The sequence below is a fragment of the Camponotus vicinus genome, unplaced genomic scaffold (genome assembly GCF_025532165.1).
Source record: "Camponotus vicinus isolate PSW18456_S1 unplaced genomic scaffold, iyCamVici1.0 SCAF_9, whole genome shotgun sequence".
NCBI classification, from domain to species: Eukaryota; Metazoa; Arthropoda; class Insecta; order Hymenoptera; family Formicidae; genus Camponotus; species Camponotus vicinus.
The window spans coordinates 5,216,210-5,233,244 of NW_028141981.1; the positions used below are offsets into that span (position 1 = coordinate 5,216,210).

The 17,035-nt window shown below is 38.1% G+C and overlaps 2 protein-coding genes across 4 annotated transcripts in view; both read right to left on the reverse strand.

Annotated features, from left to right (window-relative positions):
• Positions 1–8,513, reverse strand: part of LOC145976684 (neural cell adhesion molecule 2) — a 194,167-nt gene extending 185,654 nt beyond the window's left edge. The window contains exon 1 of the mRNA XM_083107989.1: positions 7,074–8,513. Coding sequence (XP_082964115.1) covers positions 7,074–7,197 — 124 coding nt within the window. The 5' untranslated portion in view covers positions 7,198–8,513. The remainder of the gene's footprint in view (positions 1–7,073) is intronic.
• Positions 1–17,035, reverse strand: part of LOC145976686 (uncharacterized) — a 156,078-nt gene that overhangs the window by 69,756 nt on the left and 69,287 nt on the right. The window lies entirely within an intron of this gene.

The following is a 17,035-nucleotide window of genomic DNA, read 5'->3' on the forward strand; positions in this document are numbered from 1 at the left end:
TTCAGCGCGTCGATGAGCAGTTATTGAATTTCTCGTCGTATTACGAATTAATTTCAAAACCATTTCATTCATGATGACAGCGAGTACTTTGCCCAACTATAAAAGACATTAATGCGTAGAGAACGGTTGTTACAATCATTGAGGTTGCCAAAACGATATTATCGCATATTAACAATCGGGCGTGTAACGCGTGTACGCGCGGAACTTAGTTTTCCCTCAACATGTTACGGGTTAATTCGCTTAATTGCAACGCCGGCAGCGTGCTTATTACGGCGGACAATTCCATCAAAGGAACTTAAGGTCTTACAATTGTGAAAAACATCTCAAAGCCGTATTCCGAGAATAAACAAGTGCCTTTTTATCGCAGCACTTATTGCACAACATCGGATATAAATAAGCAACATTGACACTTGCTGAAATAATCCTTAATTTTCGCAATCATCCGCTCCCGTTTATAATTTTTTTCTTCTATTGTGTATTTTTCTTTAGTTGTATATTTTAATAGCCTTCTCTGATTGTGTTATCGCAATACATGCGCTATTCCGAGCTCGATCGATTTTGACCATAGTCCTCGACAAGTAACCAGCGAGCGTCCATTCGTGAAAGTATCTTAACTCAATAACCAGTAGATAACACAGGCATTAAACGATTACGGAGTTTTAAATGAAGTTATCGAAAGTTAGACGCGGAGAATTTAATAACGTTTCGCGATATATACCGATGGGCGATTCGCAATTTGAGGCCCATTTGCATTATCGTCCTTCCGGATAACGCTGTATAAGCAATCGTAAAATTTGTTAGCGGACGCGAATCACTGGGGAAAACGCCGGCGAAAATTACGATCGCGCGAAGAACGATCGCGTACGAGAGACGAGCATCTTGGAAGAGAATTGTCCTGCATATTGCGGGATCTTGGAGCAGTAGACCGTGTAATACTCCACGATACCAAAATCATGCGCTGTTACGACGAACGGGCTCGTAAACGAGGTGGGATATGATTCGAGTTATTCCGATCGTCAGATGAATATCGCGACGATAATGTTCACGATATCGCACGACGAGAAATTATTCGCCCGTTATCATGTTCGTGACTAGCGCGGCGATGACGCGCGGATGCGGCATCTAAGATATTCTTCGGTAAAGGGACGGACCGCTCGGTTGCGCTGATCGTAAAACCAGGGTCGTTGTAACCGACGATGTCGTACACGATGTCGATTAATCGATTTTCGTGTCGTGTGCGCTCACGCAGATTCGATATCAGCATTCGACCTAAAATCCGATATCACACCCGGATCCGATACATTAACCACGTGCAGCACGAGGCCTGTAGGCCGATTTTAAGAGCGTTTCGTGTTGCAGTTGAATGCATCCGAATCGAGCCGGAGAATCCAGAATGCACATGTACAGATGCGCATTTCGATGCCGTCAGCGTAATTATTCTCTTCAATCGGCACGTTTATAAATTAACTTACGATATTGTGTTAAATGTATGAGGACTAAAAATATATTTTTTTTTCGGACATATGACTCGCGAACTGAAGAAAATATGTCTCTATTTTTTTTTTGTACAATGAGAATGATAATTTCAATATTACACCGTATGTGCGAGAAAAGTGCTATGCTGCGCATTGAATTTCAACGAGCGCAATAAGAGAATAACGTGCGCGTGAATTTCGTTCCGTGACACACGACGAGCTTAAACAATTTTTTACATCCATCCTGCTGCGAACGTATGGGCCTATACCATAATAAAAATGTCGTCTGTACTAGGATAGAAAGTCGATAACTCCATATAAAACTAATTTTTATGGCTACTGCGGCTGACGGTGATAACGTTTCAACTTGACAGTTTTCTCACCGGCGCCGTCGACATGCATAAGGTCGATTAATCGACTTGCGCGCTTTCCATGCATGGCGCGAGTTCAACCGTTCGTCGCTGGCGACGTGATACAATCAGACATCTTACGTTATCGGTAGAAAACGTTAGTAAAATAAATTTCGTGCGTTGAAAATTTTCAAATTGCCAAAAATTGCCGAAATTATTTTTACTGACAGATTCGATACGCGCGACTTGTAAATATTGATACATAAGTAATGGTTTTATTGATTGCATTGCACGTAGTAACGAATTGCAATTTTCAACCTGAAACAAATGACAACGTGATCAAATAGGACACAATAATGGTTATCGCATCGTCAATCTCACAATATCAATTTTCTGCGTGTATGGGATTGAAAAAAATTTTCTGTCTCTATCTTTGTTAATTGAGTAAGCTTTCATATTTCTCGTTAATATAGCAGTTTTCGTCATGTTTTACAAATATGAATAGAAATTTTGCGCATATGCCAATTGGTTGATTAAAATATCTCGAATATATCATATATGATGTACGCATCAGAAATCGTTAATACTTTCATCATTCTTCTGATTAAATTACTCGGCTTATATTTTTAATGTATTCTCCGGCGGTATGTCGCGAAATTTAATTTCATAGAACACGGTCTGCTTTGATTTTGATGTGAGAATTAATTAAAAGCGCAGTACGCTAATAATCCCAACAGAAAAAGTAAAAATCGCGCGTATGCGAGAGATAAAACCTTGATGCCTATATAATATTTCACGTTAATATAATTTAAATAATGGCATATATATGCAATGAGCTGTCTACATTCTCCAAGAATCTCATGCCATAAGGGAAATGATTAAAATATACGACTGACATAGAAGAGTCAGTCAAACCGCACGCGTTTAAAATCACACGTACACAGTAGCTCGCTCGTCCGGCTAGCGTCATTAAAATTCAAGAGAGATTGGGCTTGATCCGGCGCAAATCCCGCAGAGAAGCCAGTGAGACTGTTCCAACAGACGAAAGTTCTCCGAGTTGCGAAGCGTCGTCGACCTGGCTAGAAATGTACACGAGAAACTTATCATCGTGGCCGAGAAAGGAATGTTCTATATTTCGTTTCGAGAACCGCGTTACAATGACAGATGCTCGATTAACAGACTGATCACCTGGTCGATAACGCAATTGTACGTAAAGAATATGTCCCGGTATTTTCGATACGATCTTAATCTCGTATAATCTATTAAAAATAGTTTTTAGTGCTAAAAAGGAAAGCTATAAATGCAACGAAAAAAAAATTCTTCTCTTCCCAAGAAAAAATCCTTACGTGTCCAAAGTCTTATTTGTGCAAAATCTTTATTTATTATAAATGCGTCATGAAATGGCTTACTCAATCACGTAAATGTATAAATCGATGTTTTTTTTAGGAGTGAGCGTGATTGATAGATAAATCTAAGCAATCACTCCACTTTGGACAAATTACGTTTATTTTGTTATCGCTTGAACAAAAAAACACTCGTATCGCGTAAAGAGACAACTACATTGATAATCGTATTGAACGATTACGAAAAAGCAGAATGTTCATCTCGTTCAACATGTTGCGCAAAAAAGCAATATACAAAACAGAATTGCTATCTAAAAACGAAATCGAAAATTTCGTACGAATACTGTACACAGAGTACAATTCGGCGTACATGGCAAAAACGACCGTTTCAACTTTACCATCAGTTTTGTCCAAGTTGCGTCAATTTACATCGCATTATTTTGATTTTCACGTTTTTATTAAACAAAGATATACACGTGTATCGAAACGTACATCGTAAAAACAAATTAGAGCAGTCAGCCATACGAAAAACGTAAAGTAGCTTCGCACGGCACGTCTGCCTCGAGAAAATATGTAATGAAATGGGAAACGCGTAGAGGAACAAAAATCTACAACGTGGCGTGGAGGCATTTTAACGTAGAATTAGAGCGTAAGAATGGGAACGCTCCTGCACGCGCGCGAGCGCACTATCGATCATCAAGCTGGCTGTTTTCTCGGGCACGTACGGGATTGGCCAAAAGTGTTTTAGAAAGCATTCTTTCAACGTGACGTTAAACCAACGATCGACCTTACGTTGTGTTTGGTCTGGCGGCAGGTCTTTTAAGCTCGATTTAAAATTCGGCGGGGCGCATGCTAGCGGCTAGATGGGAATCTGTTTGTCGAGAGGATGAACTGCCACCGCTGCTACTGCTGCTGCTGCTGCTGCTGGAAACACTGTAACTCTCAGCATGACGCCGTGACGTGATCCGTCTGTATGATGAGTTGCGAGAACTGTTAGCGATGATAAACGTGTAACGCGAGCTTGTCGTAACTTTTTGACTTATGGCAAAGTGTGAGGCGGGAGGGAGCAGAAGGGCGGAAATAGTCTCTGTTGCCATTTCAGCGAATTTCGATCCACTGGAATTAATCATCACCGGCGGTAAATAAACTCGTCAAATTTATCGTTCGTCTCGATTCATGTCGAGATATTAATGCGCACGACATGCCGTACTTTGATGCATATTTACGCGTATGTTATCAGCGAGACTAATCATTGAGTATGACAATATTAATTAAGGGCAGATATGCTGAGTCACTCATTAAATAGGAGTCATTATTACTTCGATAGTAATATGCAAAATTAATTAGCAAGATCATTGACAGATAATAAAATAGATTTTACAGGTAGCAGAACAGCACAGTTTCGCGAAATGACGTGAATAATGAAACTGCTGTCCGTGATAAATTATATTCAAGATCCTTATTATGAAAATGAAAAATTCAGTGAAATAAACGAGTTTAAGCAGACAAAAAATTCTAGCCAAGAACCCCGAAGGAGATTTTAGTGTCTCGAAAAATTCTTGTCACGAATGCGGAGTCGTTTAAAATAATAGAACGTGTTTTTTTTAATTATATTCTTTGTTAATTAATGTAATTTGAGTCATAAACATTACGAAATGATATACTTGAAATCATGATATCGCAGGCGATTCGGAGCTTCCGGTATTCTTCTCGCGCTTTAATGGGGCGAATCGCATCGATATTAAATCTCGATTACAAACAATGGAAACGAGATTTCCTCGACTCTTTGAAATTCCGCGCTTCGCTATAGCCGTTTGCCTGTGGTCTTGTCGACACTGCTTGCTAAAACGGAACATCTCGTGCGTCGAATAATGCCGTTTGTCGGTATGTTCCTTTGTAAGCGGCAATGCACGCTTATATATTCGGTCGGAGAAATCAACTGAATACCAACTAAGAGTAGCCAATAGTTTGCACGGTCATCTCCGCATGCGAGGGTTCTAACATTTCATCGAGAAACCGACTACAGTCTTGCTCGATTCGCCCCCGTTAAGTGACCAGCATAATAAAATAGAAAGCTTATCTTTGACGCAATCTATTTTGTGCGTGCAAATGTCACGTTCCACTTTATCCGGCAATTTATTTTGTAGTCGGTTTGGTTATCTATAATTTTCATCTGTGTGACGTCTTGCCTGCCAAATCTTTTTATTTCTTAATGAAAATATATTTGTACAATATGATATAAATTTCCGCATAATCTGATACTTTGATTGATAAGAATTTTGCGATAAAAATGTAATTTTCTGAGGATCTCGATAATTACCTGTTTAATCAATAAAATTTTTAAAAAATAATTCATAAAAAAAAAATTCATAACAAATATTTTTCTTCAAAGAACGTTATTGCTATGTTATATAATTTACAAAATATACATTGATTTATTCCAATTCGATTTAAGTAAATAGAAAGATGTTACGTATATGTATCTTAATTAATTTTCAACATTCTACCCAAGTCGTTGGTTGAAATTATACAGTAGAGGAAATTTGAATAGCGAAGCCGTTAAGATTATCACGACAATCTAGCGAGAGTCTTTCAAGCATCCCTCGTCCACACTTAGACGTCATTAACACTTCCGTGGCTTATTACGAACCGTGCTAATATCTTTCATTCCGGGAAAGTATTTCGTCGACAGCAAATGATTAACTTTCTCACTACGATAACGCGGTAAAAAACTTTTCCGGTTTGTTGCGGTAATTACTGGATCAATCTCGCGTCGCGTGCCTCAGGGATGGTACGAGTACATCGCGAGAAATGAGATCTCTTTTCTCGTCGGGATTAAAACGAGAGATTTTACTCTTCCGCGAGTATTTTCATCCGCAGAACGATAGAGTTGCGTGACAGGGAACGAAGTTTGATTTCGGAACAATTTCGCGCTCGTCAAATTTGGCTCGTCTCGTCGCATCCCGGAATCATTGCGCGATTCGTTCTGTTCAACGCTAATTTTTTTCCCCCTCTCTCCTTTCTTCTCTTTCTATATCTCTGGAAAACCGTTTGCCATCTCACGTAATGATGAGCCGACACGTATCGCTCTTAAGGGGCCACGATCACTTAAACGACATAGTGTCGCGCGATCATATTTGCGGATGACCAAGGGGGATGGCGAAGTAAGTGGTGGTGATTAACGAGCCGCAGTGTCACCGATATACAAACACGACGAACCATTGACGGCACGGTTGGCTACGAAAGCGGCTATCGTCAAAGGGGAGAGCGCCTTTGATCTGTCGGTGTTAAAATATTCCTAAGCGCGGTTCAACTGTGGACCGCTGCGACGCCGTCCGCGCAAAACGTCGTTTATACGCGATAATTCAATGATGATAGACGAAAGAGAGTTACTCGATGAAATTCATTATATGCGCTTCATTTCAAAACTTAATTTTCGAAAGCTTTATCGCGGTTGGATGAAATATTGCGACACAATTTTCGAGGTGAAGTATAGGATGCATGTGTCCGAGAAAGAATACGTCGTTTAATTTTGATATATAAAGAATTTCACGATACTTCAAATATTTCATGATACTTCTTGCTAAAATATCAAGAAGCTTTTGCTTGCTATTTCCTCTACCGGAATTAAAATAATTTTAATGGCTATTCACTCGATTTAATTGTAAATTATGTAGTTGCACAAATTGAATTTTTATAAATCCTACTTTGCAAGAGACAGAATTCTTTTTAAGCCGGTTCACTTTGCCTCGCAAAACTTTCTAACTCGTTCACGTTAGTTAAGCGAGTAGCTGAAAAGTTGACGAACGGTCGGAGGGAAAAGCGAGAATCAGGTCGAGTCGCGATTCCCCTCGAAGCTCACGCAAATACGATAAAACACAACAACAAATTCAACAGCCACTTACTGTCCTTCACGCAGAATGCGCCGATAATCCAGAGCGGAAAGAGCGGTACGACGAGCACGTTCAAGTGTCTCGCGTTCGCGTTGTACCGCAGACTCCTCCCGTCGTGCGGCCTAAAGTAAATCATGATCGTTCCACGTGACGCGGCACGATCATAGCAACTCCGATCACCAAGATACGTCGTCGGTGTACATCCACCCGCACTGTTCGAAAACGCACACTGATCCAACGGATTCCTCTTCGCTCTTCGGAGAGATCTAGTCAAGTCCGGAATCCGGATGACGCGGCTGTCGATTATAACGCACACGATATCCGCGCATCCTTCTCGTTCTCGATGATGAATTTCCAGGGATGACGAGAGAGACCAACCGGGGTTGTTCGGACGGATCGCGCGCGAGTACTGATCGGAGCAGCGAATCCGCGACGCGCGAGAGACACTCGGCGCTGGAGGAGGCTGGAGGCTGCGCTGGACCACTGGATTATTTCGGAAGCTTTCGAGACTCCGGAGACCGGCTTTAGAGGATCTTGATCGGGAAGCGGGTCGATCGCATGTACGGTAGCAGTTCTTCTCCGCGTCGCGGGATCATATCGTCAATCTATTCGCAATATATCCGGAGATTTGCGTGTGTTATCATTTCTACTCTCTCTCTCTCTCTAGCACTTCTTTAACCCTTTTTCTTTTTCTCTATTAAACCCGACTTTGTTTCTCACATCGCCTTTTACTTCCGACTTTTTTCCGCATCAACTTCCTTTTATTTGTTCTCTTTTTTTCACACTATCCAAGTTTTTTTCCGCACTATCGACTCTTTTCTTTTCCACCTCGCAAGATCTTTGGCAACTCTCCCTCCTTTATAACAACTTTTCTCTCGTGTTGTTTTTCTTTTTTTTTTTTTAATTTGCCCGGTGTTCACTCACGTCCTCGATGACACGTTCGATCGACACGTTGGAGCGCTTCAAGCACGACGTGATGCGCGCCACTCACGGCGTCAGCGTGATTTCGCACTCCCTCCACGACTGTATCGGGGGTCGAACCGTGTGCGGCCGCCGCACATCGCCGCTCACCTGCTGCGGCCGCCGCTGGCGCCGCCACCGATGCGTCGTTGCCGTCGCCGCGAGCCAGCCGACGTCGACGTCGTGGGGTCGTTGCCGTCGTCGTCGTCGCCGTCGCCGATACCACCGCCGCCGTCGTCGTTGCTGCCGTCGCCACCGCCACCGCCGCCACCGACACCGTCGATCGAAAAGAGGTCCGTGTTGTACGCGCCCGCGCACACGCTTTACCTCGCATGCGTATTGAACGCGGACCGGTGTCTCTGGACCTCTTTCTGCCTCCACTCGGTGGCACGCGCCGCTTTCTCCTCGTCGTTGCTGCTACCGCTGCTTGCGCTCGTCACGAGTCTGTTCCTTCCGTCTCCTCTCTTTTTCGCTTCTTTCTTCTCATCTCGATTGATGTAATTAATTAATCTTCTCTCCTGTTAGATATAGACATATTATGATTTTCTAATGGTTTCAAGCTCTCTATTATTATATTTATATCGTACGTCAATGTATTTTTTTCTATCTAGCTTGTAAGTTTATCTTCTATAACGATCCATTTGGCGTTAATATCTCATTTATTATTCTTGTAATATTGTTTTTAGATTCTCATTGTCACGTTTTTATTGTTGTAAATCATGCTTTACTTACTCCAGAATAATAAAGTAATCTCTCCCTTCTTTTTCTTGTTACATCTCTTCCCGCGAATCGAAATCGAAGTATAAGCTTGTCGAGAACTCGAGTGATACGGTAGGATGAACGCATGCAAACGAAAGGGTGAAGCCTAGGGGTTGATTTTGAATGTGAATACATTTGCAACATTGTTTGAAGCCACACAAGTGTGCGCTCGACGACGGTTCATTATAAACAAAATTGAATGCAAATATAATTTTTTTTCGTTGCATCCAACTTTTGCATATTGTCTGTTATATTTTTGCTGTCTGGCAGCACATGGGAATAATATCCTTCTTTTATCTTTTCACGATCTTAGAATCTAAAGAAACATTCTCAATTGAATATTTAGAGGCGAGACGAGATTATCGAATCTATGTCGCTTCTAATTATATACGCGACATATATCTATGATCCAGATACATGTATAATAATATTTCATTTGCAAAGTGCAACAAGTGAATTCAGCTTTCTAAAGCTTACGAGTCTCCATATCGGCTTACATAACATTTTATTTTCATCTATTTTTTTTTCTTTGTTACGTATAGTAATCTTTGCCTTCGTTTTCCATTTGCATCCTCATCTTTTTGCGTTTCGTTCTATAATAGGCGCTCGATACGAAAGTCGGTCTGATAGAGAAAGTTTTCAAAGGAAAGAAATGCGCGTGTATCGAGTCTTCGAATGGAGATGAAAGGGACTGGGATTTTGGTTAATTTTATATCTTTCATCGAGACTTGGGCGGATTATCGGATGTTCGCTAGCATTACACGCTAATCTTTCTCATTACTACTCTTTTGAAATACATCATTAAACTTTCAACGCAATTTCACACAATTGTAAAAATATATTTAATAAACAAATATATTTTTAATATCATCATTTAATAATAATAATGTTTATTTAGATGGTTTTGCTTTTTTATATTAAAATTTCTAGAAAAATAAGATTTTTGAATATGCATCTCGAATATATTTATGAAATATTTTTCATAATTTATTACTGTATACTTATTTCTCTTTTTCGGGAAAGCTTCATATAAACTTAAAATATTTAAAAATCTTTGTGAAAAAGAACATTTATATATATATTAAAGATGACAAAAAGCATAATTTTTTTGGAGAATATGATAGTAAAAAAAGATAATTAAAAATGCTGCATTTCAAGAGGAATGAGATATGTAATTGTTTCTTCTCTTTCTTCTCTGGTATCTTTTTTATTATTCTATATATTTTTCTTCTTTACTCGTTAATCCTTGCTCCCTTTCTTTCTTTCTTTTAAGACGACTCTCTTGCAATGTCGCCCGGAATTCCTGCGTGTAGCAAGAAATTCTCGAAAAAAAGAGGTACTGTGACTATGCAAAGACTGGAATTTGTTACCGTCAAAGAATGTGCATATTTTCATTGTGTTATTTCATTGTCTGAGATTAAAAATCGAATCAATTTTGTGAATCAAAAAATAATACTTTAAACACAGAAGATTGAGTTATGTGAAAAATAAAACACGAGTATAATAATAGTTGTTATTAAATTGTTTAATAACCCATTAATAGCTGTTATTAAATCGTTTAACAACCAATTATTAACTTGGTAAAATTGATACGATAAAATATCAATGATGTCAATATATCATGATTGTTTATGCCGAATATATCGGTAGGAAATTTTATCTTCATCTATATCCTGTAATGCACGAAATAAAATCTAAATTACGTAGATTATATTTCGAATGTATAATTATTACGCAACAATACAAAGTTCCATTACAACGATATTACAAGAGGCGTACAATTGCTATTCGCTTTTTCTCTATTCCTAAAAGTGCTACGCCAAGAAATGATGCCCCATCGAATTCTTGGCAGCGCGCTACATCTACCGGAAAGGGACGATGAGGACCGTCGAGGTTGAAGAACGAAATTGAACTTCCTATGTGCGAGAAAGTACGTCGAACGAACATGGCACTTTGTCATGGGTGTGTTTCGCATTTATTTACAGATACGCTTTCATCTCGTATCGAATATTGGACTATTATCTGAAAAAATTCTGCCTAAAACTATTTTTTCCCCTTTTCTTACTGTCTATTATTTAATTCCGTTGATTAATTTGATTGATTTGTTCAAACGTATGATAAATATTAATAATTTAGAAATTGAGAATTTTCAAAAATTTTAACGTTTCTATTTTATTATTACTAGATTACAATACGAAAGTCTTAAGGATAATTGTAGGTACAATATTCCTGACGCATTTCCTGTTTGCGAACAGACTTCGTAGACTACAACAGTTATTTGAATTCCGTAGATGGGTACGAATATTCGGTATGCGGGCAAAACGTCTTAGATTCAATTTTTCGCAAATGGATTCTTCGCGGTGGAGTGTAGAGAGAATCTTTCTATATAATATGGCATGAAAATTTGATGCGAAAAAAATTGGATTTAAGCTGTAGTGCTGCGCCAAACACATCCCGTGTATACGATATATTGCCCAAGGGAAAGCGCAATGTGTTTGCTACTTCGATGGTAAACGATATTAACAAACGATGGAACTCGGTCCAATTTTTTACGTCTCGATGATTTGTGAATTACAGTCAAGTCGCGCGAATCGATTTGTGTACGATACACGTGTACGAGGGAAAAAGAAAAAGAGAGAGACAAGGATGGAGAGAAAGGCACTTCTATATGCGTTATAAATGATAGAGATAGAGAAATTTTTACCAATTTTTTCTCTGAAACTACAACAATTCTCAATATGTTGCTAATGGATTAGTGAAGGCTTGGGTCGCGCGCGCATCCAAGTACGCTTCAATTTGCGAAACTCTACAGTTAATGGACTCGCGCCATATCGAGCTATTAAATTCCGTCACATGGACGCGAAAACGATATACAGTGTGAGAAAAAAAGAGAAAGAGAGAGAGAGAGGAAAAAGCGAGAGAGAGAGAGAAAAATAAAGATTTTGTTTACTGCACATATTAGCGTAGGATTAGTAACTAGATTTTATTCTCTCACTCGATGCATACAATACACCTGGCGAGCGCTGCGCTGGACCGCATTATCATCGCTTCGTGTCGTCCACGCACACTTATGTCGTCGACGCACTCGTCCGATGACATTATTATCGAAAAGCGTTTTACCACGGGCAAGCACGTTCGCTCGCTTTTCGCGGATAAATGTTACGTGTGGCAGTTACGCTACCTGTGAGACCAAGGGAAAGCGCAGCGCGAGAGAGCTCTTCACTCTGCCGTTAAGCGATAATAATAGGCGTTGCACATGCATCCGTAGAGAGAGAAAGAGAGGTACATAAATATAGCGAACTCGAGAGATACGTACGCCAACGAGATGCCCAGGAGGAAACAATGCGTCCCGCTGTGCACGTCAATGAGAACCGCGGAATCTCGTTAGCGCTCTAAATCCTCCTTTTTTGAGGCCACGATGCATTTCCAGGTTCAAGACACACGTGATATATTCGCATACGGCTCTTGCGCCGGGTGACTATAATATCGCCCGTAATGCCTTCACTATTCAAATATATTACGTCGCGTATACAGAGAATATGTCTCTCGATATATGTTGAGAGATGTTTCGCTGCAACGCTGTCCAAGATGCCATCGTCGATTCTCTTTCGATATCAAAATTAAAATGTCACGTTTTATTATCTCGTTACATCGATTATGAAAAAAAGAGCGTACCTTCTTCGCTTTCGTGGCGCGCTTTTGATTTAATAATATCACGGCGATTCATGTCGCACGCTTCAGTGCCAATTCGCAAATCGGATCGAAATTTGAACGCGCGTGGGAAACGTAACACTGTCGCCGCGACCTAATGCTTCTTAGAAATTTAATAATAAATCGATACGCACGATCGAGCCATGGACCGAAGATGGATCATACTTGTAAGGGATCGTGGCGTAGGATAATGGAAAAGCCGGTCCGAATAAAATTACGACAAATATTGTACCAAGGGAACCATGCCCGTAAGAGAATGATCGGATAACCGATTTCGACGTTAACGCCCGGAATCTTTCAGTACACGGGAAATTAACATACTCTGCGTTATGCATAATGAACGAGCGCACGAGCGTCGATATACAGGGTTTAGCAAAAGTGTGGAAACCCCTTAATATTTCGAAAAATACGCATTTTAAAAAAAAATGTTTCATACAAAAGTTATAGGGGTTTATGTGGCGCATTACACAGCCGCATTATTATGACCTCGAATAGCGTTGTCAAGGTTATGTGAAAGTCACCTCCAACTTTTTAAATGGGACACCCTATATGCTTTTGCATATTTTTATAGCTTATCTCGAGAGCTTTCCAAAACACTATAATTAAGTTAGTTTTCATTAAGTACTTTTCGAGTTATGAGGCTTGAAATAATTTCTTAATTTTACATAAACGATATAATATCTAGTAAAATATTCATTTTTCGATTATCTTACCTTAATACTTTTATGTACAAAATAATGAGAGGAATCAATTAGTGTAAAGAAAACACACAGTTGTTTTTAAGAAAAAATATGTAATTGTTAATTGCAAATTACATATTTTTTCTTAAAAACAACTATGTTTTTTCTTTACACCAATTGATTCCTCTCATTATTTTGTACATAAAAGTATTAAGGTAAGATAATCGAAAAATGAATATTTTACAAGATATTTTATGGTTTATGTAAAATTAAGAAATTATTTCAAGCCTCATAACTCGGAAAGTACTTAATGAAAACTAACTTAATTATAGTGTTTTGGAAAGCTCTCGAGATAAGCTACAAGAATATGCAAAAGCATATAGGGTGTCCCATTTAAAAAGTTGGAGGTGACCTTCACATAACCTTGACAACGCTATTCGAGGTCATAATAATGTTGCTGTGTAATGCGCCACATAAAACCCTATAACTTTTGTATGAAACATTTTTTTTTAAATGCGTATTTTTCGAAATATTAAGGGGTTTCCACACTTTTGCTAAACCCTGTATACAGCGTGTCGAGATTCCTAGGGAATTTTTTACAATTTTCTCCCGCCCGGAGACGTAGTCTCCAATTCCGCCTTTGTTTAATCCGGCAATCATCATACATCATCCGCCGCGGAATTACGCCGCCGGCGCGTTGTTGCTACATTTATATTGCTCTTCCGTCTCTCACTCGCATCGCTTCTTTTCATATTTTGAAGATGCGTCTATTTCACCCTACAGCGATTTTATAGAGTGCGCGGATATTAAATTAAGTGATGTGAAACTAACAGATCTCTCCGAGACAAAGAGAAAATTCCATGTGCTCTATTTTCTTTAAGAGAGAGATTCCTCTCTCGCTATCTCTTTTTCCATACATTATGAAAATTCGATCAATCATTCGAGCTCTAACGCGATCAATATCATCACCGAGATTGTCACTTTTTTACTAAAATAGTACTTACCCCGCAATAATCGTAATTGCTTTTCCCTGTTCGTCTGGCATAATTTTAAATCGAAAAGTATATTCTATCTAATCGATTTTATATCTGTAATGTTACCATTCTTGTACGTCCTCTGAAGTAGAAGTGTGTTGCAACGTTACTTGGAATAATTCTGGCAACTAAGCTCGTTGTTCTATCTCTTATAAGAATTTTTAATTCTCCGCGACGCGGCGAGAGTGTCTTTGTTGAAGACCATAATTTCTCACGGACAAATACACCCATGGGTGCACTTCGTTCTCGCGTTCGGACGCGTGCTATTTCGCGTTACGCTTAAACGGCAACGTCAATCCGGACTGTCGAGCCAAGGGAATGAAACGGTAACTAGCCGGTATTCACCCTTCCCGGAAACAAGCCAGAGTAGACATACACGCTACGAAGAGTGTTCATTCATCCGTACTTGTTCGTTCCACGTGCAAGTTTTATTAAAATCCACACGTGCATGGTATGAGCTGATAATATTCAATAATAATGTTGAAAATATTATATATATATATATATATTTAGATTACAGACTATTTGAAAATACTGGAAGTGTGATAAAATGCTGCAGCTCGTTGAGTTGAACTTTATCGAAATGATTTCAGCAAAATAAATAAAACAAGTAAATATTATTGGACGCGGTATAAAATATTTTGAATAAAGTATGAAATTTTAATGCGTGTGCAGTGAATTACGAAAAGAAACAATATAACTATAAGCAAAAGAACGAAATCGAAGCTTTCTGAATTGGAACATACGAGTTTTATTTAATAATTCTCCGAGATCGTATCGAGGGTAAAATTGATAGCACTTTCGGAATTTCGTTATGATCGAGGTCAATCGAATTTATGCGATTGTAAGAACGAAAATTTCTGTGTGGGAACCTTATTATCGGACGCAGTATAACAATCGTCCGGGCACTAAGCCAATCACATTTCGTTAATGAATTGGAATTCAGTTTTGGCAAACGTGTGATCTTAATTCACTCAAACCATCGACGTGCGAAGCATCGCAAAACAGAAAAGCGCAATTGCAAGCGCACTTATTGGTGTAATTCCATTTCGCACACACGTTTGCTAATATTACATTCATTTATACATGATATACATTTATCACGAGCCACAAAAAAATTTTTTAAATGATCGATTTTTATTTATTATTTCAAAATTAATTAAGCGATTCGAGATTTTGCAATCTCGATGTTTTATTTATCGACGCTGTCATTTTTGTATTTTAGTATTGAATTATTTGTTCAAATATCATTTTTCGTATAATCGTGATTATTGCAATTTAGTACTTACAATAATAACGATGTTGTTCGACAAAAACGTTAATAACGTCGAGCTAATATCTCCCGGTCGAGCGATTTTCCTCATTAGTGCTGAAGGGATCGACTTGTCCTTTTTGCCCTAACTTACGAAGAAACCTCTTCTATTTTATGAGGATAAAATATAATTTTGTCATCTCCCTTTGAAAAGACAATTTTCCACTGTATTGCAATAAAGTGATGTCATCAACGTGACTCTTGAAAACAATTATTATGAGATAAATGTGTGAACGTTATAATTCGCTGAAAACGCCAATTTACTAAAATATTTCAATGTTTAAAATAAGTATCTTATATATAAAATATATATCGAGGAGCTTCTTTTAGCGGTATAATAAATATAAATGTTTTTAAAAATATAATGCGCAGATAGACGATAATAGAACTCGGCATAATGATGTCTGAGAGATATAATCGAGAGATATAGCGCTACCAATATACAAGATAAAGTCTCGCATCTTTTATTCCGGCATAAAGCAACCGTCTGTCTCCTTCAATGTCATCTTTTTAAAGGTTATAACGTATTTCAACAAAAAGCAGCCTGTATTCAAGACACACGGTACCGGCAAATAGGGATGAAAGAGGATAAAAAATCATAATGAGCGGTTTATAGGAAATCTCGTAAAAACATCTTGAATAGAAACATCGCGGGATGTCTCTTTAATAGGATCTACAATTCTTACATTAACGGATGCTGCGACAGATACTGAGAAAGTGCACTATCTTCTAAAGTTGCACAGTCGGAAGATTATCAATACTTTTAATCAGCAATACATTTTATTTTTGGTCATAAAGTCAAGTCAAAGAAGAAAAGAAATTCTCTTTCTATTACCGGCTACTTATTATAACTAGCAAATAAGCATAGAAATTTTATTTATATTTATGTTCGATTAAATTAACGCGTTTCGTTTGAATCATCAAAGATATATTTTAATGTTTATTCAAATATTAATCGTAAGGTCTTTTTCATGTAATTTTTTAATTTAAAATTATATATAGATATATATAATTAATAAAATTAATAAAATTTAGGAAAAAATTTGATGTATAGAAAATTAATTGTTCTAATCAGAAAAATTTCAATTATCTCAAGAATATTTCAAGGACTATATGATATAAATAAATAATAAATTTAAAGTTTAAAAAAAACGAATAAAATTTCTCAGTGCGAAGCGAGAGAATTCGTATTTATATTCGCATTTGTCTGCGTAAAATCCGTATTTGCGTTCCCGCAATTATTACTGCACATAATCTCACTTTAAAATTTTATTTCGTATCAAAAGATGGGATATTCACAATAAATGATGTGAGATTCAAAGAAGATAACGAATTCCTCGTTCCAGAAATACAAGAATACCATAAATTTTTCATGTTTCCATCGCACTGTATAGGTCTTTATGAAATACCATTATATAATATCTTAATATATTTTAATATAATTTATGCAATTCGTACACATTGTTATATCAAAATTATTCTTATGTAGTATATAAGAAATATTTAAAAATTAAGAGA